This window comes from Ictidomys tridecemlineatus, chromosome 2, assembly GCF_052094955.1.
Source record: "Ictidomys tridecemlineatus isolate mIctTri1 chromosome 2, mIctTri1.hap1, whole genome shotgun sequence".
In the NCBI taxonomy this organism is placed as follows: Eukaryota; Metazoa; Chordata; class Mammalia; order Rodentia; family Sciuridae; genus Ictidomys; species Ictidomys tridecemlineatus.
This window is the reverse complement of record NC_135478.1, coordinates 160,801,980-160,826,140: the sequence shown is the minus strand read 5'-3', so window position 1 is coordinate 160,826,140 and position 24,161 is coordinate 160,801,980. Positions and strand designations below refer to the sequence as shown.

The 24,161-nt window shown below is 35.8% G+C and overlaps 2 protein-coding genes across 4 annotated transcripts in view; both read left to right on the top strand.

Annotated features, from left to right (window-relative positions):
• Positions 1 to 21,820, top strand: part of Ifrd1 (interferon related developmental regulator 1) — a 46,593-nt gene extending 24,773 nt beyond the window's left edge. Inside the window, exons 1-12 of one of the 3 annotated variants that reach the window (XM_005340418.5) lie at positions 2,577 to 2,715; positions 6,312 to 6,416; positions 6,564 to 6,648; positions 7,323 to 7,447; positions 9,072 to 9,229; positions 10,744 to 10,794; positions 10,878 to 11,056; positions 11,143 to 11,251; positions 15,177 to 15,311; positions 18,804 to 18,932; positions 19,290 to 19,385; positions 21,058 to 21,820. In XM_005340418.5, the coding sequence (XP_005340475.2) occupies positions 2,628 to 2,715; positions 6,312 to 6,416; positions 6,564 to 6,648; positions 7,323 to 7,447; positions 9,072 to 9,229; positions 10,744 to 10,794; positions 10,878 to 11,056; positions 11,143 to 11,251; positions 15,177 to 15,311; positions 18,804 to 18,932; positions 19,290 to 19,385; positions 21,058 to 21,147 (1,350 nt within the window). In that variant the 5' untranslated portion in view covers positions 2,577 to 2,627 and the 3' untranslated portion in view covers positions 21,148 to 21,820. Of the gene's footprint in view, positions 1 to 2,576; positions 2,716 to 3,531; positions 3,553 to 6,311; positions 6,417 to 6,563; positions 6,649 to 7,322; positions 7,448 to 9,071; positions 9,230 to 10,743; positions 10,795 to 10,877; positions 11,057 to 11,142; positions 11,252 to 15,176; positions 15,312 to 18,803; positions 18,933 to 19,289; positions 19,386 to 21,057 lie in introns of those variants that run through there. The other 2 variants (XM_040291711.2, XM_078040056.1) reach the window with 2 other exon arrangements.
• Positions 2,372 to 2,595, top strand: LOC144375387 (uncharacterized). Its single transcript, XM_078040057.1, has one exon. It carries the CDS (start codon positions 2,426 to 2,428, stop codon positions 2,582 to 2,584), a length of 159 nt encoding a protein of 52 aa, XP_077896183.1. The 5' UTR covers positions 2,372 to 2,425; the 3' UTR covers positions 2,585 to 2,595.
• Positions 21,821 to 24,161: the final 2,341 nt, after the last annotated feature.

Here is a 24,161-nt window from a genome sequence, read left to right as displayed (position 1 = left end):
GTATGTAACAATAGGTTTAGAAAACAATTTGTACCCAGTTTGACTGTTTTCTGAAGACTGTTTTCTGTATTCAAGGACTAGAAAACAGTTTGTAAATAATTCTGTAAACATTCATTTAATGTATACTATCTATAATTATGAATAACACTTCTTTATGTGCCACAGGGAATATGCAGGGATGATGTAAACAGGTTTTTGTTTTGAGGAAGCCAACAATTTCATGAGATGACAGATGTGTTCACAAATCAATGTAAAACAAGTATGTATATGATGTACTCTGAATAGGATGTCCAAGAAGAGTCTCTAATGGGAATGAAGGAATATAGAAAAAAAGGGGTTGCCTCAAACACAGGCAAAGCACAATTTTCAAGGCCTAGAATTATTAGGCCTGGGTGATGGGATTTACAGAATAGCTAAATTTTTGTCTTATGTATGTTGTTTCTAGATGAAGAGCCTGGGGTTAAGCAGGTATTGAGTCAATAGTTCTATGATCATTCATCCTAGAGACATCTCACTGCATCCATGGGGACCAAAGCTCCTGGATTTCAGATGTTCCTTGTACCAGATATAAGGGAATTGATGGAAGCTTTGTCCACCAACTGGCATCCTTGTCTGGTTTACATGCTGTGTGCAATTTACTAGCTCCTTCAGGATTAAACAAAGTAAAAGCAACCCTAAAATGGTGCCCTTTGAACACTATCTTGGAGTAGACTGTGTGGCCTGTGGGGATGTAATTAGTGCCATTAGAACACTAAAAAGCAAGTTAAAGAACTGTGAAGAAGAACAGATTCTGTGTGAAGCCTTCATGAAGGTGGCAGCATTTGATCTAGATCTTCTGAGATGACAAGACTTAATATGAAAATCAGAGGAAGGGCATTGCAAGAACATGAAACAATATAATGATGAAATCGAAGTGAGAGAGCAGAGCTGTGTATTGGAAAGGAAGAGCAGTCCCTTCCTTTTAGCTGAAGAATAAGATGTGTATGGGGAAACTGGAAAGGGAATAAAGGTCAGGCTAAGAGTATTGGCATTTAATATATCAGTAAGGGGAACCTTGAAATATTTTAACAACTATTAAAGTGGGAGGATAAATAAAATAGGGGATATGTGAGTAAGTTTCACAGAATCATTGGGTATGAAACACGCACATGAAGTCTGGGAGCCCAGACATGAACTGAGGCCACATGTGATTAGAGAATAAGACACGAATTTGAAAGCTTTATTTTAAAACCAATTGTTTTGCAGGAACACTAAAGAGAGAGGAGCCATGTATGAATTTTTCGGAATTTGAGCATATGGGAGGATAATAATACAGTGAAGACAGGAAGAGGAAAACACAGTATTGGACAGCCAGGTGAAAATGTCCTACAGGTGGTTAAAAAATAAGCGAATGGAGCGCAGGTGAGAGGTGGAGTAGAGAATGAGTCACCTACACTGAAGTGATTCAGAGTTTGGTCTGTCATAAACATAGTATAGGAACCTAATAACAGGCCCTAAATAAAGGGCAAATGTTTAACAAGGAAGACAGAGATCTTAGAAGCACCTCCAGAAAACAAAACAAACCCCACTGAGATTATTGATATTTATAGCTCATGTTTGTTTTACCAGCTGTTAAATTCTCGGAAGCTCTTATCCCAAACTGACCTTCTAATTGGCAGGAAGAACTGTCAAGGGCAAATTCTTATATGGAGATTTGACACCAAATTGCCAGGTATTTTAAGTCTAGAATATGACATATACCCGAAATGACACAACTAAAGTGGACAAAAGCATACTGGACTGGGGTGTGGGAGCGTATGTGTGGTTCAGGTATTCCTGAACCACAGTTCAAATGTAGGTATTGATGATTGTTAAAACTAATCCAAACACTATCACAGAAAAGTTCTCAGAGACAGATGGTTGTGCTTGGGCAGAGATCCCTGCGAAGCAGGGGTAAGGTTAAAGAAAAGAACTAGAGTGGCCAAGAAAGAGTAGCACAAGTGATTGCGTAGCTCCCAGTCGGAAGGCGGCTCTCATTACCAAGCATACTTGCGGGATGGATCACCAGCATGACCACATTAGTTAATACCAACGCAGGCGTGCGCCAAGCACAGGCGGGGTCACACCCAGCGAAGCAAGAAAGCAGAAAAGCCCCTTGGGGGTAGCTGGGCGGAGCCGGAGGCCCCACCCCCGGGCCTACTACATTTCCCTAAATTCCGTGCGGCCGCGAAGACTCGCTCTCTGGGCGCAGAACTAAGACTTGCCGCCTGGGATTGGGAGTCAGGTTACATGGGCCGCCCAAGTGGACGCTAGTGGGGAGATCTGAAGGGATTGGCTAGTGAGAGTTCGAGTCCCGCCCACATATGGTGACGACAGGCGGTCGTCTGGCTACTTAAGGCGTCGTGGTCTCGCCCGCCCCGCCTTAGCTCCCGCGCTAGAGAGAAACATGTATCGTTTCCGATCACAGCTCTTCACGGGGATTTCTGCTGCCGCCACCGCCCATTTTTACCCCCGCCGCTTCTCGCCTCTGTTGTTAGCCGAAGACTCGCCTCTCAGCCGCCCGCCTCACAGACGTACGAGTAGAAAGTGCAGCTCCATCGGCTGATCCTCGCTAAACTCCGAGTTTAGACGGCACCGGGCGTCCCACGATGCCGAAGAATAAGAAGCGGAACACTCCCCACCGCGGTGGCAGTGGCGGTGGTGGCGGCGGCTCAGGGGCAGCTGCAGCAACGGCAGGTAAGGGGTATCCCCGCCACGGCGTCCTGGTGCCGGCCGGGTTGGCGAGGCTCCCAGCCCGGGGCGAGTGGGAGTTGTAGTTCCGTCTTGCCTTCGGACGTTTGCGTCTCCCAGGCGCGTGGTGTGGCTGGCAAACTACAGTTCCCAGCGTGCCCTGGGTGCCGTGCCTCGCGCGATTTGGTTCCAGCATGCGAATCACACTTCGGGCACCGGCCGCTAGGGCAGGGAGGAAAGGGCCCTTGGGCTTGAGAGTGTGTTGGGATGAAGGTGCTCTGGAGTTGCGTGGGAAAGGAGCTGTCCCCAGAGACTACTGCTAGTTAGCCCTAGATGACCAAGAGCCGGGTAGAGGTGGAGTTGCGCCCGTGCTGTCACCGGCCGCCTGTGAATCCCAGCTTCAACATGGAGTTCTTAGGAGTGCCAAACGTCTGGCGGGTTTGGACCCTCTCCTGCGTCACGCGGCCTGGACCTTACGCTATGCGGCCGGGATGACGCAGAGGCGATGACGCAGAGGCGCGCGAGTGGCTTCCATTCTGCTGCCTTCTAGCGCATCCTGCGTGTTTCACCTGGCGGGGCGGAGACGTCTGAGAATGCGGCCACCGCCCCACCTTTGGTTGGGACCTTGCTCAGTACTAGCACCTGCAGAAGTCACGCACTCCTGCCCCATTGCGGCTAGTCGAGGCGACCTCCTATTCCCCCAGGCAGAAACCACGTTCACCTTTAGTGCTGTATTCTGTGGGTTCTCTGCAGTGAATCAGGTGGCAAGGAACTCAGTTTGCAGTTGGCGAAAAGTTTAGGGTTTGGGGGCCCTTACTGCAAAGTAGAAGCTTTTCCTAATGGGTAGGTGTTAACTGTATTTACGTATAATACGGTTAAGAAAAAATTCCAACCGGAAAGTCAGTCCTACAAGACACCACACTAATCTCAATTAAAGTAGTCCAAAACTGGACACAGTCATCTCATTTAGTAATTGTTGAAATTATGGAGTTGAATATTGGGATATCCTTGGAGATCATCCAGCTAATATTAGCCATTGGGTATTTATTGACACAGTTGCCACTCTTTCTGATCCTCAGAATGATATGCCTTTGATTAAATAGTAAATATACCAGTTATCTTGTTACAGATTATTGGAAACTGTATGGCAGCCTGAACACTTATGATCATGTATTATACACTTAATAATTGACATTGGAAATGGATGATTACAAATTCAATCCTTCTTTATGTTGCTATCCTGATTGAAAGCTCTCCATTTTGGTGAAATTTATTCTTTATCAAGCTGCTTTGGGCCAACTGAGGATACCTCTTATCCTCTGTTTCAGTGTTCCTTATTTGAAATACACATTTCAATTCTGCCTAGAAGACCATAATTTTATTTTTTGTGTGTGTTGATAAAATGGAAGTAATGAGAAGCAGCAAGCAAACTGAAGTTTGGAAATTAGTAATAGTGGTCTTTATGAATCACAAACATTCCCTTTTGAAGCTTCCTGGCATACCTCTTTCCTTTCTTGTTCAGTACTTAACTGTAGAGGTGTCTGATGGCTGTAGGGGAATTGCCTTGAATATTTTGCCTCAAGGATGACTTGTGACCTGTCCACCTTATCACAGCCCGCCTTTTTAGCAGAAAAGGTTCATTTAAACACTGTATTTTAGTATATACAATACAAACATTTAAAACTCTTAATTTTTAGCACATACTGGCAAATAGAAAGTAATTCTTTGAATAGTCTATAAAATTACATGCTTCCCAAGTTTTTGGATGTTTACGTTAGAACTTATTAACTCTGGTTTTCTCTTGTGAGTAGGACTGGGGGAGGGGTGGGTATGAGATTGGCTTTTTTTAACTTGATCTCATGGAATATTTTGCCTATTTGATAAATAATAAGCAAGTAATAGTGGAGTAGAAGAGGTAGAAATTTCACAAACTTGAAAACCACTTAACTTACTAATTTTTAAAATAATATGTAGATGAATGAGATTTAAATGATGTCTCCACTATATAGCTAAATAGATGACCAACTTCTCTTTATCACTTTAATGAACTTTCCATTGAGACTGGAAATTTCCAGAAAGCTAAGAAAATCTAATACAAGTATGCCCACTTATGGTGATTAAAAATATATATATATAATTTTTCTTAGTTGTAGTTAGACATAATACCTTCATTCTATTCATTTATTTTTATGTGGTGCTAAGGATTGAACCCAGGGCCCCTCACAGGCTAGCGTTCTACCGCTGAGCCACATCCCAGGCCTAACTTGTGGTGATTTAAAGAGAGCATTTTGTTGTGGTAACTAGATATAGAACCCAGAGCCTTGTGCATACTGGACAAGCTCTGAAGGGAGCAATTTTCAGAAAGGAAAAAAAAATCATAATAAATCCTGTGGAAATAAGGACTTTATGTATCTAGAGTGCCACCTCATTAATAGGTGAGTTTGTCAGACTCACAAAGTTTGACCCAGATATCAGGCATTCATGCAGGGTTTTTCCCCTTGTTTTTTTTTTTGTTTTGTTTCTTTTTTGTTTTCTTCTCTTAATCCCTCTTTCCCTTGACTTTGGGGAAAAAAAGGAAATGGAAACTGACTATATAGTCAAGAGAAGTTATTGAACTACTCTTAAAAATGGCTGAATATGAAAAATTAAAAATGTAAATTGACTTGTGAGTTGTAAAATTAATCAGATGACGCTCAACTGTTGCCATGATTTCTAGTCATGAAGACAGTGAAGATGGATCCAGAAATAGAGTACAGCATCATAGATCTTTGTTTACTTTTATTTTAAGCGCAGTGATTGTGAAATTTTAGGATCTTGGTTTCATTATTCTTCATGCTTTACTACTTTGGCAATAAGCAAGAAAATTGGAAGGCTACTTGCTATGTTAATTTAAAAATCTGCTAAGTTCTCTGTTTTGATTAAAAGAAATAATGACATGCCCTATTTGAAAGAAAAATAACTCATTTTAACTTACAGGATTTAAAAAATAAGGTAGTAAATAATATGAACTTTTTGAATGTAGGGTCTTTGTGATATTTGGTATAGTCTTTGATTTCCCAACTAAGAGAAATAGGGCTTAGGTAAATCAGGTGATTTGAAGGCACTCTTGGGGTAGAATTTGTAGCTCATTCTAGTTCATTCAGTGTTCAGTATAATTTATAACTGAGTAACCTTTATTCCATCAAATATTTTTAATGGTGTATTGTTACATATAACAATGGAATTTGTTATTACTTATTCATATGCGCACACAATATAATAATATAATTTGGCCAGTAGCTAGTTTTTTTATTAATATGAAATTCCTAAGTTATCATGAATTTGTTCCATAAGTTGATGATATTGAAAGAAATATTCTGGTTTTTAAAAAATTTTTTTTTGTATTAATAGCATGGATATTTTTAAATTTGAGTATATTGGAACCTTAATTTAACAAGCTTTTATGACATATGAAATAGCAAAGTTTCTATTTGAAGCCTTTTCTCTCTCTCCTTTTAATTCAAATTATCTTTAAAACTACCTTACCTTACCTCTAATTTAACATAAAATGTAGTCCAAATGTTTGCATATATAGCAACAAAATCATCTTTTCTGTCTAATAGGTGGCCAGCATCGAAATGTTCAACCTTTTAGTGATGAGGATGCATCAATTGAAACAATGAGCCATTGCAGTGGTTACAGTGATCCTTCCAGTTTTGCTGAAGATGGTATGAATTTTAAATATAATCTGCCAATTTGAGATAAAAAGTTGTTTAAGGTGAAGGAATTCTTATAGCTAAAGTATATTATAATTGTTCCTCTATCTGCTTTTTCCCTTTTTAAAATTACATTGATGGTTTATAATTATTCCTTAGGGCCAGAAGTCCTTGATGAGGAAGGAACTCAGGAAGACTTAGAGTATAAGTTGAAGGGATTAATTGACCTGACCCTGGATAAGAGGTAGGAAATACTAAAAACTCTCCATTCTGGGTGATTCTGATCAGCCATCTTATAATTTGGGCAGTTCTGTGATACAGCAATGTTTTTCTGATGCTTTTTTGTTTACTTTGGAGGAATTAATGTTTTTTGTTCCTTTAGCCTATTAATGTGGGTAGTAACTTGACACTAGGATTTAGATCAATTTGAATTGGTCATTATTCTGGCATATATGTAACTGTATTTTGTTACAGTAGAAATAGATTTATTGAATTAAAGTTAATCTTCAATTAGAGATGATAATTAAACTTTGCTTTAAGTTGTATGTCCACTGATTTTTGTATGGACATGAAAAATATCAAAGCTGTGTTGTTTTCTTTATAGTAGTTGTAGAACTTACTAAGGGATGGAATTGTAAAGCCCAGAAGATGCAAACATTGTAGTGTTAAAAATGTAAACTTACTATAATACTGGAGAAATCACACATTGAGACTGTGAAATATTATTCACTCAGAGTTCTGCCTATCAAACTAAAAAAACAGAAAAATGTTCTGATATAAGCAGCTTAAAAATCTTTTATGTATTAAGGTAGGTTATATATGAAAATTATTGAAAAATGTTTAGGACTTGAAGATAATTTAGATTTAAACATTGTCTAGTGGCAACATTCTCAACTAGATCTTTCTTGTTTTAAATAGTGTGAAGACAAGGCAGGCAGCTCTTGAAGGTATTAAAAATGTACTGGCTTCAAAAATGTTTTATGAATTTATTCTGGAAAGAAGAATGACTTTAACTGATAGCATTGAACGCTGTCTAAAAAAAGGTAATCACCCTTATTTTTGAGTAAGTGGCGCAGAATTAATGATGAATTTGCTGTCTTCTTTGCAATGACATTTGTTAATGACATTAGCAATTCTAGTTTAGTCTTTATGATAGTCAAGGAATATTGCATGCTTGTTATAACCGAGAATGAGATTTGTTAGAGACTTTTGTTTTTATTTATGTAACAAACATGGAAGGATTGGGTTGGATTGTCATCTTTGGTTCTATCCTAAGAGGTGATTGCTACTCTCTGATTAGATATAGAAGTCTTGAAAGTGTGTATTATTTCAAAAGACCTCCTACTTCATTTTCTAATTTGCACAAATATTATGTCATCTAGCTCATTTTCCCTTGCACTTATTTAGAATATCCATTGTACTTGTAGAAGATATCACTTTTTAAGATATCCCTTGGAATGTTTGCCTTCTAGAACTTTGTAGTTCTAGAATTCTGGAATTTATATTGTTTCAATGATAGAGCTTGTAAGGATAAAGAGAGACCTTAAAGATTCAGCTTATTATTACCAGACTTTTCAGTTTTAGAAACCACAAAATTAGATAGATTATTATCTACCAATTCACATATCTTGCCAAGCACATTATAAAGATAATTACCTTCTATCATTATTTTTTTTAACAAAATACTTATAGCACCAAAAATGTAGAAAGCATATATTTCTTTAAAGTGAATGAACTTTATGTTCTTATTTTTCTCATTTTGCTTCAGGATGGAAGCTTTGTCATGAATGAAACCCTTGATTGATTTCACCCTCTCATTATACAGAATAAGGAAAGGCATTGGGAAAGCCAGACAGCTCTTAAGCCCATAAATTTTTAGTGGTATAGCTGATAGCAGAGCCAACTGTATTTGAGATAACACAGTAGCTTTTTTTTGCATGTATGGCCCCAAGGATTGAACTGAGCATGTGTGCCACAGCATCCAGTGTACGCAGTGACTTTTAAAAATATACTTTGCATTAAAACTGTCTCGTAATGGTAGTTGGACTAGCTAAGTTTAAAAATTTCATTGAGGCCTGCACATTATAGATTTTAAATTTGCAACATAATAGATTTCTATTGCCTTACACCCTTTTGTGCATATGGTTCTCAAAAAAAATCATTTATATATGAATGTGGTTTCTATTTTTAATCCCTTATTCATTCAAAAACATTTTGAAGGGAAATCTGAAGAATTACCTCTTGGGCTGTGTATATATGAAATGCTTGGAGATTAATTCAAGGATTGCTTGAACATGTTCATTATGAATATCTTATGGAGTTAGAAGGCAGAAATTGACATGAAACATGTTATTTTGTTGAACCAATGTAGTAATCCCTTAACAGCGTTACTTATCTTCATTTTACAGATGAGGAAAATCATCTATAACTAAGCGAAGATCATTTGAATAGTTAGTGGCTGGTCTAGGATTTGAGTGAGGTCTGTTTCTTAAGATTCACCACTGTGGCCTCACTGAGTTTATACCTTATGTCAAAGTCTGAAGTGTAGGAAGGGTTTCATAAATGGTAGATGCCATTTTGTATTTGAAAAAATTTGGGAATTACTATCTTAATAAGTTAGTCTGTTGAAAATAATTAGTTATGGTTGTATTTTGGCTTCTTTTGTAGGGAAGAGCGACGAGCAGCGGGCAGCTGCAGCGCTTGCTTCTGTTCTTTGTATTCAGTTAGGCCCTGGAATTGAAAGTGAAGAGATTTTAAAAACTCTTGGACCAGTCCTAAAGAAAATAATTTGTGACGGGACAGCTAGTATCCAGGCTAGGCAAGCTGTAAGTATAAGATTTTTAATAAGTTTACAGATCTATCTAGGCTTGATGCCCAGCATTCGATATAAAACAAATTCCTACGTCTTTGAAATTGAAGATCATAATACAGATAAATATTATATTGAGTTATTTAGGGTTATTATAGAATAATTTTGATTGGCACTTAAATAAATGATCTGGACTCTTTAATTGGGTAGTTATTTTTTTATTACTAACAATGTTATTTTTTTTCTTTCTGATTGCTATGTCCTAAGTAAGTTCTTTTGAAAAAGATGAATATGGGTAGGCATAGCAATCTCTGAAACTCTGGCCTGTGAAATATTTATCTGTTTTGAAGTTTGAGAAAGCTTTGATTTTCTAATTGTTTGGATACTTTCTTGGGGAGGGTGGAACCGGGGATTGAACTCAGGGGCAGTAGACCACTGAGTCACATCTCCAGCCCAATTTTTGTAATTTGGAGACAGGGTCTCATTGAGTTGCTTAGTGTGCCTTACTTTTGCTGAGATTAGCTTTGAATTTGTGATCCTCCTATCTCAGCCTCCTGAGCCGCTGGAATTATAGACATGTGCCAGCACGCCCAGCTTAATTGTTTGATACTTTTTAATAATTTGGAAATTATTTAAGTTTTATGAGATTTCTACTTCTGAGTGCTTATTTCTTGGAAGTAGCTTCGTTCTACAAGTTTTCATAGTAGAGTCTTTATAAAAACCAATGAAGGCCTGGGGTGGTTGCTCAGAGGCAGAGCACTTGCTTGGCAAGTATGAGGCACTGGGTTCGAGCCTTAGCACTACATAAAAATAAACAAATAAATGGCATCTGTCCATCTACAACTACAAAAAAAAAAATGAATCTCGGTGGTTTTAAAAATGTAAAAAAACAGTAACAGTCTTAATACAAAAGGTCCTTAATAGAGTGGGCTTGTTTATTGCAAATGTCCAAGTTTCAGCTCCATCTTAAAAGTTAAAGGTTGAAATGATCTGCTAGACACCTATACTGCATACAATAAGGAAACAATGGGAATAGTTAGTTCACCCCTTCAAACGCTTCACTCGCATAAGTTAAATCATAGACTGTGGGGCTAGAGTGGATTTAGAAATTAGGGCCTGGGGTTGTGGCTCAGTGGTAGAGTGCTTGCTTAGCATGTGTGAGGCACTGGGTTTGATTCTTAGTACTGCATATAAATAAATGAATAAAATAAAGGTTCATCAACATCTAAAATTTTTTTTTAATGAATACATTCATCACCCTTCAATTTTATGAATTAATAAAAGAACCAAGAGAAACAATCACTTTCCTAAAGTTGTATGGAGTTTGGTAGCGGAGTATGAACTAAAGTGCACTTCCTTTGACTCTTGGTCTAATATTCTTTTCTTCTCCCCTGCTTCGTGCATATACTGTCCTTAGGATGTCGTAGAGTCACGTAGTTGAGAAAATTTTCATACTGAATTACAAAAGTGCATGTAAAATTAATAAGAAAGCTAAGCATTGATCTCTATATGTTTTTTTTTTTATTTCAGTGTGCAACTTCCTTTGGTATTTGCAGTTTTATTGCCACAGATGATATTACTGTAAGTAGAAAACTTTGACTTCAGTTACATATGATTATTTCTAATTTATGATGGTTACTTTATGTCATATTCTTATTCATTAGGAGCTGTATTCAACTCTGGAATGTTTGGAAAATATCTTCACCAAGTCCTATCTCAAGGAGAAAGACAGTAATGTTATCTGCAGCACCCCAAACACAGTGCTTCATATCAGCTCACTTCTCGCATGGACATTATTACTGACTATATGCCCAATCAGTGAAGTAAAGAAAAAGCTGGAGATGTATGTGTTTTTAGTTTCATATTTTGTAAAAACATTTAGTCGACATAACTGTCGCATTCACATTGTAATGACTAACTATTTTTTAGGCATTTCCATAAACTTCCAAGCCTCCTTTCTTGTGATGATGTAAACATGAGAATAGCTGCTGGCGAATCTTTGGCACTTCTTTTTGAATTGGCCAGAGGAATGGAGAGTGTAAGTACCTAATTGGCAGAGGAAAAAGCTTGTGCCACAAGGATTGTTATTCCAACATTACCATCACAATTAAGAACTGGATGATAAATTTATAGGATTGCTTAGTGAGAACCTTGTGATTGAGCTGCTTCTTAGCACTGATGATACTTCTGAGAGCATAAACCAATAGAAGTTTGGTAGAGCAGTATTTGAGTATAGTTCATTATACTTGAATTTTACTATCTGTTGAATTGAAGTATAGGGGGATGATGTATTCACTGAGAAAGTTGTGTAATTTTAATGGAGATGTTTGGATTTCTCCAATACCTAACATATTAAGGTAACTTAATCATGTGATGCTTTATAATATCAAATGAGTGAAGTATTAGGTTAACAGGTTTGGAATGAGATGACTTTATAATCATTGTCATTTAACATCGCCTTTTTAGAGTGGTACATGTGCCTTCCCTATCCATTTTCTACTCATGGATGTTAGTTACCATGGCTTGGCTCTCAGAGGTAATTGAGTTTGTTTTAGTTTGATAAGCTATCCCGGTTTACTTGGAACCTTTTTGGGTTTAGCATTAAAAGTCCTGTGTTCCAGGAAACCTATTGTCTCAGGCAAACTGGACTCTAGTTTATAATTTCTAGTCTAAGCATTGCTGAAGAAAGGAATGCATCAGATCTTAACTGCAGGAAGGGGAATTTTTTCTTAGATACATGGTTCAGATAACGTGCTGTTGTATGCCAGCTGGGTGCAGTGGCCAGGAGACTGAAGCAGGAGGATCATAGGTTTGAGGTCAGCCTTGGCAAGACCATGTCTTAAAATTAAAAAAAGAAACTGGGGATGATTCATGTCCCTGAGGTCAGTCCCTAGTACCACATTAAAAAATAAATAAATAACAAAGTAAGGTAAAGGACCAGCTTTTACTGCCTGTATGTCAAGTCCATAGATATGTTTACTATCCAGATAAAAAAATAAGGATCCAGTAAGGAAATGCATATATTTATGGGAAATTGGTAACTAAATAGAAGATACTATTTCTAACCTTCAGTTACTTTCACTAGATGCTTTTTTAAATCTGAGGAGTAAACAGTCATTTTCAAACTGCATTTTTTTTTCCTGCAATTTTGTAACAGTGCATATTTCAAATACAATTGATACATTGTTCTGGATTGTATGCCATGTTTATTTAGTCCTTTGCATTCCATTCTAGGCCTGTATGTTAAAAATGTCTACTCATAATTTTTCTGTAGTCCCACTTTTCTTTTAAGGGTAGGAGATAGGAAGGAGAAGTAAGTTAATGTTAATGATTCTCCTTATGTAAAAACTTGGCCTCAAATTTAGTCATCAATTTTATTGAGCTAGTTAATGGTTTCTTAACCTCAAAGCACAGACACCCAGATGTCCCAATTTTTAATCTTACATTCCTTTGCTGGCTAGAAATGTTAATTTTTATGTTCACCTTTTAAATGCATCTTAAAAGGAAAGTTGTAATGCAATTTAAATTATACATGTTCAATTTGTTTAAATTTGTGTAAATGTATTACCACTGTATATCTTAATCTTTGACTTAATAAATCATAGATAGCTAGGAGAACTCATCCAAATGTGTTTATACGACTTAAATCCTTGTCCAAGGGCAAAAATGAGCTGTTACAAACAGAACCGAGTCTGCCATTATTTTTAAGTATTTAAGCTTTTCATATATGTAGAGATGGTAGTTACAGGATGATTGAAAATGAATTAATCCAAGGGAATGTAACTCTGTGGTAAAGAGCTTGTCCTTATTCTGCTTAACTTTTGAAATCATTTAATTTTGCTATGCTGTTATTTAGGTAACAAATAATAATCTTCAGCCACCTACTTTGTTGTATTTATATTATGTTAGATTGAATAGGCTATATCTTATAATGTTGAAAGCCATTAGGGATTAATGTATGTTTATGTACTGTTTTATATACTTTTAATATTTTATTTAATCTTTATTAAATACCTATGAAATGTGGATAGCATTAATTCCTTGCATTTTACATAAGAGGAACCTGAGGCACAGATGGCTAGTATGAATATGCCCAAGGTTGTAAATGGTGCAGGCTTGTGATTCAAACTTAATGCAAAATACATGCTTTACATATGATTAAACTGCCTCATCCAGGTGTTTCACAGGTTTTTAGAAAAATACAAGTTCCATGTACATTCCTCTAAGTGTAGAATTCTGATATAATAGTTAATGCTTCAGAATTTATTGACAAATTTATTTTTATTATCTTATTTAATCCGTAACCAATGTATGAGAGTGTGGATATTCTCTTTTGACAGATAGATGATAAAACAGATTTATAATTCTTAAAACTTAGTGTAGTGGGTAGTATATTTGAAATTCTAGTCCAGGACTTTTGACCTTGCTATGTAATAATTACTGTGTGAGTTACATATATGTATACACACACACAAAGGAAGGGAAAATGTAACATTACCTACATATATACATACATACCCAGATTTCCAAGCACTTTATGAAGACTTTTTTTTTTTCTAATATTGTATACATTTCTTTCCCATCTTTTAGTATTTTATTGAACTCAGTGATTCATCATCTAAAAAAGGTTTTTGTTGTTTGGTGTGTGTGTTGGATACTTTTGTGTTTGGGGCTGTCTTGTGCATTGTAAGATGTTTAGTAACGTCCCTGGCCTCTGTACTCTAGATGCCAGTAGCACTCTTCTCCCCTAGTTGTGACAACTAAAAATGTCTCCAAACAGCCAAATGTTCTTTGGGAGTCAAAAGTGTATCTAGTTGAGAATCACTGGCAGTGGTTCTTAGTTCTTAGAATTAATTAAGATGATGTATAGAATTTGCTTAGATTTTTATTCATCTTTATAGATTTTTCAAATCTTTCATACTTCTGCTCACTAAGTAGTTGAGACTAGCCTCCAACTTGTGATCCTCCTGCCTCAACATTCTCAGTTGCTGGGATTAGAGGTGTGTGCACCATGATTGTGTGTCTTAGTTTTTAATGTGGTTGTAAAATGGAGTTGGGAGGGCAGAGGATACAACTCAGAGTAGAGGGCTTGCCTAGTATGTGTGAGCCCTTGAGTTTGATCCTTTGTACATCCCCACCCCCACCCACATAAATGGAGTTAGGGAATTGAGAAAAAAGGACCAAATAAAGAGACTTCTTAGAATGTATTAGCAGGTTTACCAGGAAATTCTTAATCAGTTTTAGGTAATAGCAAATAATGTACTTAGTAGTTTCCCCTGAATGAGATTAAAGTATCTTCTTGCCTTAAATAATTTAATCACTTAAATTGTGTACCTGATATGAATGCTTCATTGCTTAGAAATTAAGAAGTTTAAAAAGCATTACCATTGGGCCAGGATTGTGGCTCAAGCGGTAGAGCGAGTACCTAGCATGCGTGAGTACTGGGTTTGTTCCCTGGTACCACATAAAAGTAAACAAATAAAATAAAGGTATTGTGTCCATCTACAACTAAAAAGATATTGGGGGGGGGGGTGGGGAAGCATTACCAGTACCAGTCTTTGGAATAAGAATAATTGTATTTCCCTGAAATGAGTGATTTGGGGTTGGGTAGCCAAAGAGTAGAAGTCTAGTAGTGTAAAAATGTATCACTGAACATTTTAAAATCTCAGTAATGTCTTGTATTAGTGGGAGCACAATTGTTGAATGCATCTGGATACATTTGGAAGGGGGACCATTAACTCTTTTGTGGTAATTAGCATTTCTGTAATTAGCATTTTTGGATTAAAATTTTTCATGATAATATAAATGTGTCTGGGCACCAAAATCTTTAAACCCTTTACATTTTTGTGTTCTGTTTAACTAGATGTTTTTTAAAGGTAGGCTATTTTTTGTTAACTCTAGAAGAAACTTTGTAAAAATTAAAAAACAAAAACAAGTAAAATGAAATTGCTCTGCTTTTTCAGGACTTTTTTTATGAAGACATGGAGTCTTTGACACAGATGCTTAGAGCTTTGGCTACAGATGGAAATAAACACCGGGCCAAAGTGGACAAGAGAAAGCAGCGGTCTGTTTTCAGAGATGTCCTGAGGGCAGTAGAGGTAGGCCTCTTAAATGCTTTGTAATAGGTATTTACTTTAAAATTAAATTGTTTCAGGCTAAACTCTACAATTGAATCATTTTGTTGATTGAATTTGTTATTCATTCAAAATTTCCGCATTTAAGACCATGCAGGTTTTTAATAAGTAGATGAAGAATTTTTTTTTCCCCTTATAGAGGCAAATTTAATGCTGCTGTATAAAGGTATTTTATTTTTAGATTTAAAAAAAAAATAGGGCTGGAGGTGTAGCTCAGTGGTTAGAGCACTTGCCTAGGATTTGGAAGACCCGGAGTTTATCTCCTAGGACCACCAAAATTGAAAGCAAAGACCTTTTGATCTCTGTAGCAAGGGTAGGCACTAAAACCTGAAATAATAAAACCCAGCATCTTACCAAGACCACTTAAAATTATATGATGCTTAATTTCTTCTGTAGTCCTAATTTGCTTCAATGTATGTTGCCAATAAATAGATGTAGAAACTTGTAGGGATTAGAGTGCATGATTAAAACAAGCTCTAGAGATGCTCAGGCCGCACCCTAGATCCAGTTTTGATGTGTTACTGTGATACTCATATGTATCCTACTTTCTTCGTTTTGATCTACCTTTTATAAAGTATAACCTAAGATATAAATTAGATCCTCTGGGATCTAAATACTTCTGCTATGGTGACTGTAACTGCTTCCTAGTAAGTTATATTTACTCTGGATTTTATAATCTAAAGACAAAAATAAAATCCTCTAAATAGAGCAGACATCAGTGCTAAGAATTGAAATTGATTTTATTATAGTGTGGCAGTGGCCCTAAATTACACAAATCATTTTAGAAATGACTATAAACTACTTCTATATTTAGATTTTTTTGTGTGTGTGATACTGTAACCTTCAAAGATAAGATGAAGATGTGTCCTAGATTTTCTGGATTTCATATTTTCTGTCTTTATGCATTCACTCTAAGTAATCAATTGTAAGGGGTTGACAGCCAGGCATCTTATTGATCAGCTTAGGCCACTATAGCACTCAGCACCTGTTATTCTGAAATCTCAGTTTACACACTAGCATTGTCAAGTCTCTTGTCTCTACTCCTCAGCCCTGCTAAAATTTGAAGCCATTCTTATCCTCTAGTCTGTCTTCCCTTCTAGGCCTTACCTAACCTTTCTTCTTCATCTAAGAATATGAGCCCCTTTGTTCTTCCATTGAGCTTCCTGTTATTCTAGCTTCTGCTTTAAGTGTAGCTATCATTCAGTGTACCTTCAATCTACCTGTCAAACCTCCTTGCTAGGTATTACGTCCCCATCCTCACCTGCCCCTCCATTGGAATCTAGTTTTTTCTAAAGGATCCTGCTTCCTTGATGGATCTTTCAAATAAAGGCTGCTGAACCTGCCATAGAGGAGAATTAAGCATCTTGCGATAGTGGCCACCACACCATTTCTTTTTATCTAAAACCTTTCTTGAAACTCTTGTATTCCTTAAATCTGTAAGCATATTAGGTTTTATTATTTTAGTTTCACTATTAGTTTCACTCTTAAGCAATACAGCTATCTCCTTTTTAGGGAAAAGGGAATTAAGAACAGTAAGTAGCAAAGCCAAAATTTAAACACACTGTGCTTTGCTTTTTCAGCAGGGCCAGAAGTCAAGTGAGAGAGTGAATGTTTCAAATAGATCTGTCAATTGGCCATTGGTGACCTTTTATAAGTACAGCTTTAGTACAGTGGAAGAAAAGCCAGATTGAAGTGAACTAGAAGTGAATGGAGAGCTGGGTGCAGTAGTGCATGCCTGTAATCGCAGTAATTTGGGAGGCTGAGGTGAGAGGATTGCAAGTTTGAGGCCAGCCTCAGCAAGTTAACAAGGCCCTGTCTTAAAATTTTTTAAATAATTAAATGAAAAGGACTGGGGTGTAGTAGCTCAGTGGTAAAGCACTCCTGGGTTTAATCCCCGTTCTGGGGATTTAAAAAAAAAAAAAAAAGTAAATGGGGAGTGAATAAGTGGAGTCAATATATCTATCCCAGCTGTTCTTTTAAAATGCATAAGCAGTAGAAAAAGGAAGAGAGTTGATGGCTATAGTGCTGAAATGTAGAGTTTGTTATAGAGAAAATTTGAAAATATAAGAGAAAGATTGGGATTCACCTTGAAGAGCAAAGGTGTGTGGGGTCTGTTACATTTAGGATGGAGACAGGACTAGATAAGGATGCAGCTGAATTTATAGAGGTTGGGTGGATGGGAAATAAGAATTCTTCCCTAGTGTCTCAGTGTTTTCTGAAACAGAAGTTGAAATAGAATGTGACTTTTTTTTTTTTTAGTTATTGCTAAACCAGAGTCTTATATGTGCCTTACAGACATGTTTTCTCTTGTCCCTCTAGTAATTCTCACCATAGTATATATATAGGTAGCCTCTTTTTGCGGGCAAAGGAGCAGACTCGAGGAGGTTAAATCAGAAATTGCAAGGCAGTGAATGGTATGTCCATGTGTAGTAGTCACATTATTTTCTACTGCAGTGTATTCTGTGTCTACTGAGAGAGAAGGGGGGGCCTGGGTAGCGTAGGATGGGCAGTTGATCTCAAGTTTCATCACCTTCTTTTTCCTTTCCCTGTGATAGTCAGATGATCTATTTCTGGTTATTCTTATTCTTAAATATTCATAGTTCTTTAAAAAATTAAGTAGCCAGTTTTCTTCTACCAAGTTCTGTTGCCCTTCTGGGTGACATTATACATCAGGAAAGCCCTATCTTATATTTGTTCCATTGACGTTGTTTCCTTTTCTCTTGGTCCATATCATCATGGCTCTTAGAAATGGTCTCCTGGCAAAATAGTTCCATTTCTGAAATCTTAATCTCACTCAGGTGCTACCTTTGGTTTTCTTAATAAACTTAGTTTGAGACCTATTGGAACCTCCTGGTTGTTGGATCTTCTTTTGCTTGGTCTTTCCACCCTAATCTTTACTTCTTTCCCTAGATCCCTTCTGCTCATCAGTTCACCACTTGCCTTGTGCCATTTTTGTCTTTCAGATTACTCAACAGCCTTCTTCCCTTCTCTTGGACCCATTACAAACATTTGATCTCTTTTCTGGTTTTTTGTTTTTTTTTTTTTCTTTTTCAGTACCAGGAATTGAACCCAAGGGCACTTAACCACTTAGCCATATCCCCATCCCTTTTTTATATTTTATTTAGAGACATGGTCTTACTGAGTTGTCTAGGGCTTTTTTTGTAGTTTATTGAGTGCTTTCAAAATTATTTTAAGTGTTCTCCACAGTACAGTTTTGTCATTAATATTTATTCTAACTCAGTTGTCTATCTTTAAATCTTCATAGTTAGACAAATTCTGTACTCTAACCCAGGATAGTAATTCTTAGTCTGTTCACATCTCAGATATGGAAGTATTAGTTTAAAATATTGCTCAAGTATCTCAGCATGTATCTTGTCTGTTTAGAAATTGTGTTTATATAATATGTCTTTGGGCCATTTTTAGTGCTGGTGATGATTTGCCTCTTCTTTTGGCTAGGAACGGGATTTTCCAACAGAAACTGTTAAATTTGGTCCTGAACGCATGTATATTGATAGCTGGGTTAAGAAACACACCTATGACACCTTTAAGGAGGTTCTTGGATCAGGAATGCAATACCACTTGCAGGTGAGTGATACCTTTCTACATATTTACTTATAAATTAGTGATCTGCTTTGAATGTAGATCACTTTGAAGTTAATTGAGTATCCAGAAAGCTTTCACGTGTTAGAAAAAAGTAAATTTACTTTTGAAAGTAAAATGAAATAATTTTTGTATAAATCCGGAATGTTACTGATAACTTTTTATGAAAGCAAATAGCTTCACTTAGATCTCTTGGATTCAAGGCATGGAAAATAATTTACCTTTTTATTGAGAAACAGAATAAAAGTACAGGTCCCACATAACTTCTATTAATCAGATTTGTTTAGTAGTGAAAGAGTTGTGATATTTAATATTGAGCCTTATCTCTTTTTCTTATACAAGTCAAATGAATTCCTTCGCAATGTATTTGAACTTGGACCCCCAGTGCTGCTTGATGCTGCAACACTTAAAACAATGAAGATTTCTCGTTTTGAAAGGGTATGTTTTGTTTTTATTTTTAATAGAATTAAAATACACCAAAGAAAACTGAATCTAAAGATTTGATTCTGCCTGATGACAGGAGAACTGTGTCTACTGCTAAATGGAAATTTTAGTTTTTCATAATGTTGCACACATAATAACTGTATTAAAAGTGTGGAAGCTTTATTGCATTTAGAGTGTAGGGGGTTTTAATAAAACTTTTTTACCCATAATCCTACTACCATAACATAGAAATGAGTATTTACACATATTTCCTTTGTTTAAGGTAATAGCTTACTTGGTACTAGATTCATTTTACAAATGAGGAAAACTGCTTGGGAGTTTGTACCATCAAATAGTGACTCATGTTATTTTCACTTTTTTTTTTTTTTTTTTAACACAGGGACAGTTTACCATTGAGCTACATCCTCAGCCCTTTTTATTTTTTATTTTGAGACAGGGTCTCACTGAGTTGCATAGGCCCTGCGAAGGTGCTGATGCTGTCCTGGAACTTTGGATCCTCTTGCTTCAGCCTCCCTAGTTGCCGGGTTTAATTGTATTTTTGTTGTTGTTGTTCTTGTTAACATTTCAAAAATCTTTTAATTGTATTTTTGTTGTTGTTGTTGTTTGTTTAATCAATGTAGATTGTTTTAAGTGTGCAATTCAGTCGAATTTAAATATTTCCATGACCTCAAAAGAAAACCTTTCACCTGTAGGCAGCCAGCCATTCTATATCTGGCTTTTCCCTTAGACACTGGCAAGCTCTAATCTGTCCTGTCTCTGCAATTACCTGTTCTGGATTTTTCATATTCATGGAAGGATACAATGTGATCTGTTGTGTCTGGCTGTTTTCACTTGACATAATGTTGTCAAAGTTCATCCATATTGTGGCATGTATCAGAATTTTATGCCTGGTGTGGTGGTGGCACACCTATAATCTCAATAGCTTGGGAGGCTGAGGCAGGAGGATCATCATTTCAAAGCCAGCCTCAGCAATTTAGTGAGGCCCTAAGAAACTCAGCAAGACCCTGCCTCTAAATGAAATGTAAAAAAGTCTTGGGGATGTGGCTCAGTAGTTAAGCACCCCTGGGTTTAATGCTGGTACCAAAAAAAAAAAAAGAAGAAGAATTTCACTCCCTTTTTTTGGTTGAATAATATTCTATTATTTGGATATGCCTTGGTTTGCTTTTCCATTTATCAGTTTATTTAGGCTTTTAACCCCTTTCAGCCTTTGTGAATAGAGCTGTTATAAATATTCACATAGAGTAGTGAATGAAGGCATGCACCACACAGATTTGACAGCTTTGGGTTTTATAATTTTAAAAATTTGTTAATTTAATAGGTATTAAAATGACACTTTCTTTCTTTATTAATTGACAAATGGGTAGTAGGACTTCTTCACATTAGACATGATTCGTCTTTTTCTTGATCAGACTAATTGATGCCATTGTTTACTTTTTGATTGGAATTTACTTGGTAGTTTACAAAGTGGGTTAATAATTTTCTAAATATGGAGTAGCCATGAATTGTTAATTTTCTCATTTACTCTTCTTGTTTGTAAACATTTAAAATATTAATAGGGTCAGATTAGTTCATTTCTTTACTTTATGATTTGCCCTTTCCCCCCATCTTTAAGAATATTTTATTAAGTTTTATTGATTCACATGTATTTTCCTGTTCTTCATTTCAGCATTTATACAATTCTGCAGCTTTCAAAGCTCGAACAAAAGCACGAAGCAAATGTCGAGATAAGAGAACAGATGTTGGAGAATTCTTCTAGATTTCTAGCACTTGCCAAATATTTTCTAATTTTTTTTTTAATTTTTAGCTATTTCTAATGTACATGAACTATCTTGGGTCAACTTAGATAATTTTTATAGTAAGGGTGGGTTATATTCCTCATAATTTAATGTATAGTATTGTAAATGATGATTTCTGATTATTTGAATATTCTCTGTAAATATCATCAGTAAACATGAATAAAGTGTTCGTAATGTTTGGTCACATTCTATTCATGAAAAGAACAAAAGGATGGTATTTCACTTGATTTCAAGATGCAAAAAGTTAGACAAGGTTTAATGTCTTACACTGTTGTCAAAAATACTGACTGATTATAATGGTGTTTACCTACAAGTTCTTAACTTAATCTCTTAAATATAAGTTTCTGATACAATTTTTGGGAGCTAGTTCCTCTGGAAAAGCTGCTGTGGTTTGAATTTTAAATGAATTGTAGCTTTTTAATTTTCATTTTGTCACTGGGATAAACTAAAGGTATTATACCATGAGACTTTACAAATGCTGCACTTATAGGCCATTCATTTCAGCTGTTTAGGATTCATGGTGTATTAATTAGCCTATGTCAGAAATAACCTCTGAGAGCAGTAACACTATTTTGCTGTATGAAACCTTGTTCTTTTTACTTTGAAATAAATAAAGATGTTTGCACACTGAAATCGCTTCTTCTTTACTAACAGAAACATTACTTACAGCTTTGAGGCAAAGTTCAAGTTACTCAAGCCAGGTAAGAAGGGAGTGAGACAAAATTTTATTTCTGTATTTGAAAATATTACTATGAAAAAAACCTGCAGCATTGTATAATTGGGATTAAAACTACTGAGAATATTATTACTAGGTTGTCGTTATGATGAGATGTTTTATTTTATGAAAAGTTGAACACTATTGACAATGCATTAAAATTTAATTGTTAAAATCATATAGCTTAAGCAACACATGCAGTTTAGAATCCATATACCCATTCCTTTGATTTTTTTGCTGTAGAAACAGTGAGGGATGGGAATTATGTACTTTGTAGAAAGAAATGTCAATCACTTCAGATTTTTTTTCCAAAAGAATTTTTTTCATTCCCACATCCCCAACAACTCCTGGAAGGTGTGATGTACCTACTAATTGAAAATCACTGGCTGGCTATGGTGTCACTTACGGAATTCCATCTCTCTGATACAGCACAGTAGGAAGCAGATTGGAATCTAAAACTTAGGTCTGTTTATTGTTACTTCTTTATATTCCAAGTAGGCTAGAATCATGGAAGAGACTTCAAATAATAGGGTTTTTTCACCTACATTTTCTGTTTCATGTTTGTATAATGTTTTTAAATATTATTGAATTTTTATTTACACACAGTTTGATAATACCTAAAGACTTATAAGGACACTCTCTCCCAGCCCCACTCCACCTCCCATTCCATCTTTTCTCATCCCAGAAGAGATTTAGCAGTTTAGCTTTCAGGGTTTTTTGTGTGTTTTTTATTTTTTAATTTTTTAGCACTTTGGTTTCATGTTTCTAAGTAACATGCTTCTATAACTATTATTTTAGACATTTGTCAACTTCCTATTGTGACATGGAAGATAATTCTTTTTGTCTTCTTACTCTTCAAATGTCACTGTTTGCATTACTGTGATTATATGAACTAATTTACTGTGCTTACATTTTCATTCTAATACACCATTTTGTCCTGGATTAATACCGTTATTTTACTTTATGTACATCATCAGTTCTTTCAAGATCTAAATAAATTTGTTAAAGTCCTTCATTTTTTACTTGATTCAGTGGAGACTTATTTTCTTTCATCTTAATGCATAATTGTTTTCCTGAAACTACACTATCCTGGGGATTTGTTTTCTGGACTTCATGTCTTCATTTTAGTTAACTTGTTACAGTAGAGTACTTCCAATGAGTGTCTTGGAAAGGAATACATATGGGATTAATTATTTTGTGGCTTAATGTTTATGAAATAATATGCTCAGTGTATGAAATTATACATCAAAAATCAAGTTCAGGATTTAAAAAAGATTAATTGATAAATAATTGTACTCAAGAATTTTAAAAGAATTGTTTTCTAGTTAGCAAAATTTTCAGATTTGCCGTGATTTTGTTTCGTCTTTTGCTTTTAAAATTGCTTTGTGGGTTTCTAAAAAAGTGCTTTGGTGGGCTTGACAATCTGGAAAATAATTGTTTTTCCTCTCTCCCTTCCCTTCCTATTTTCTGTGTTGCATGAGTTCCTGAGATGACTCTTACTCTTTTTCTGATTTTTTTTTTTTGAACATTTCATTAACCACAATTTTCCAATCGTCTTACATTTTATTTTGGTTATCATTACTTGCTGGAATTTAGCACCATGCTGCATTCTTGCCTCCAGATTATAAACCTGCCTGAATTCTGAGGGTCATTCAGCTCACTAATCAATGATAGTCAGGTTCCACTCTTCTATGTTCAGAACATTTGTTGAATCCCTTCAGTATTGTTGCCTCCTATTTTCATTTTTGTGGTTGTATTATTTTTCTTAATATTCTGCCTTACTTCTCGGGCTTTGGGAGGAAGAAAGGTGAGTTAGCCTGAATGTTGAATTTACATAGATGGGTAGACTTTTTAATGTATCTGATGGGTAATTTGGAAGGCAAGGATTACTGGGAATTCTTATAGAATGCATGAATTTCTTGAAAGTAATAAAATGCTGTTGTGATATGCCAGTCATTCATTGTTTGAGATTTGGTTAATCTTGCTGGTTTGAAGGAATTTGATATGGTTCCTGCCCTCAAGAATTAATTTTGAATTAATATCTATGACTCAAGTCTGATGGCATTTACTTAATTTCCTGGGAATTTAATCTAGATACCTTGAGAATAGTATTTGAAAGAGTAAGCAAGAAGTACTTGAAAATGTCCCCAGATTAAATGACATGAGAATTATTTTCTTCAGGTACTTAACAGATAAGATATAGCATGTCTTGCTTTGTTCTTCAATTGGTTTCTGGTAATTTAGTCTAAAGCTAGTCTC

Coding starts and splice junctions, on each gene's coding strand:
- LOC144375387 (XM_078040057.1), top strand. CDS start 2,426: ATGTATCGTTTCCGATCACAGCTCTTCACGGGGATTTCTGCTGCCGCC.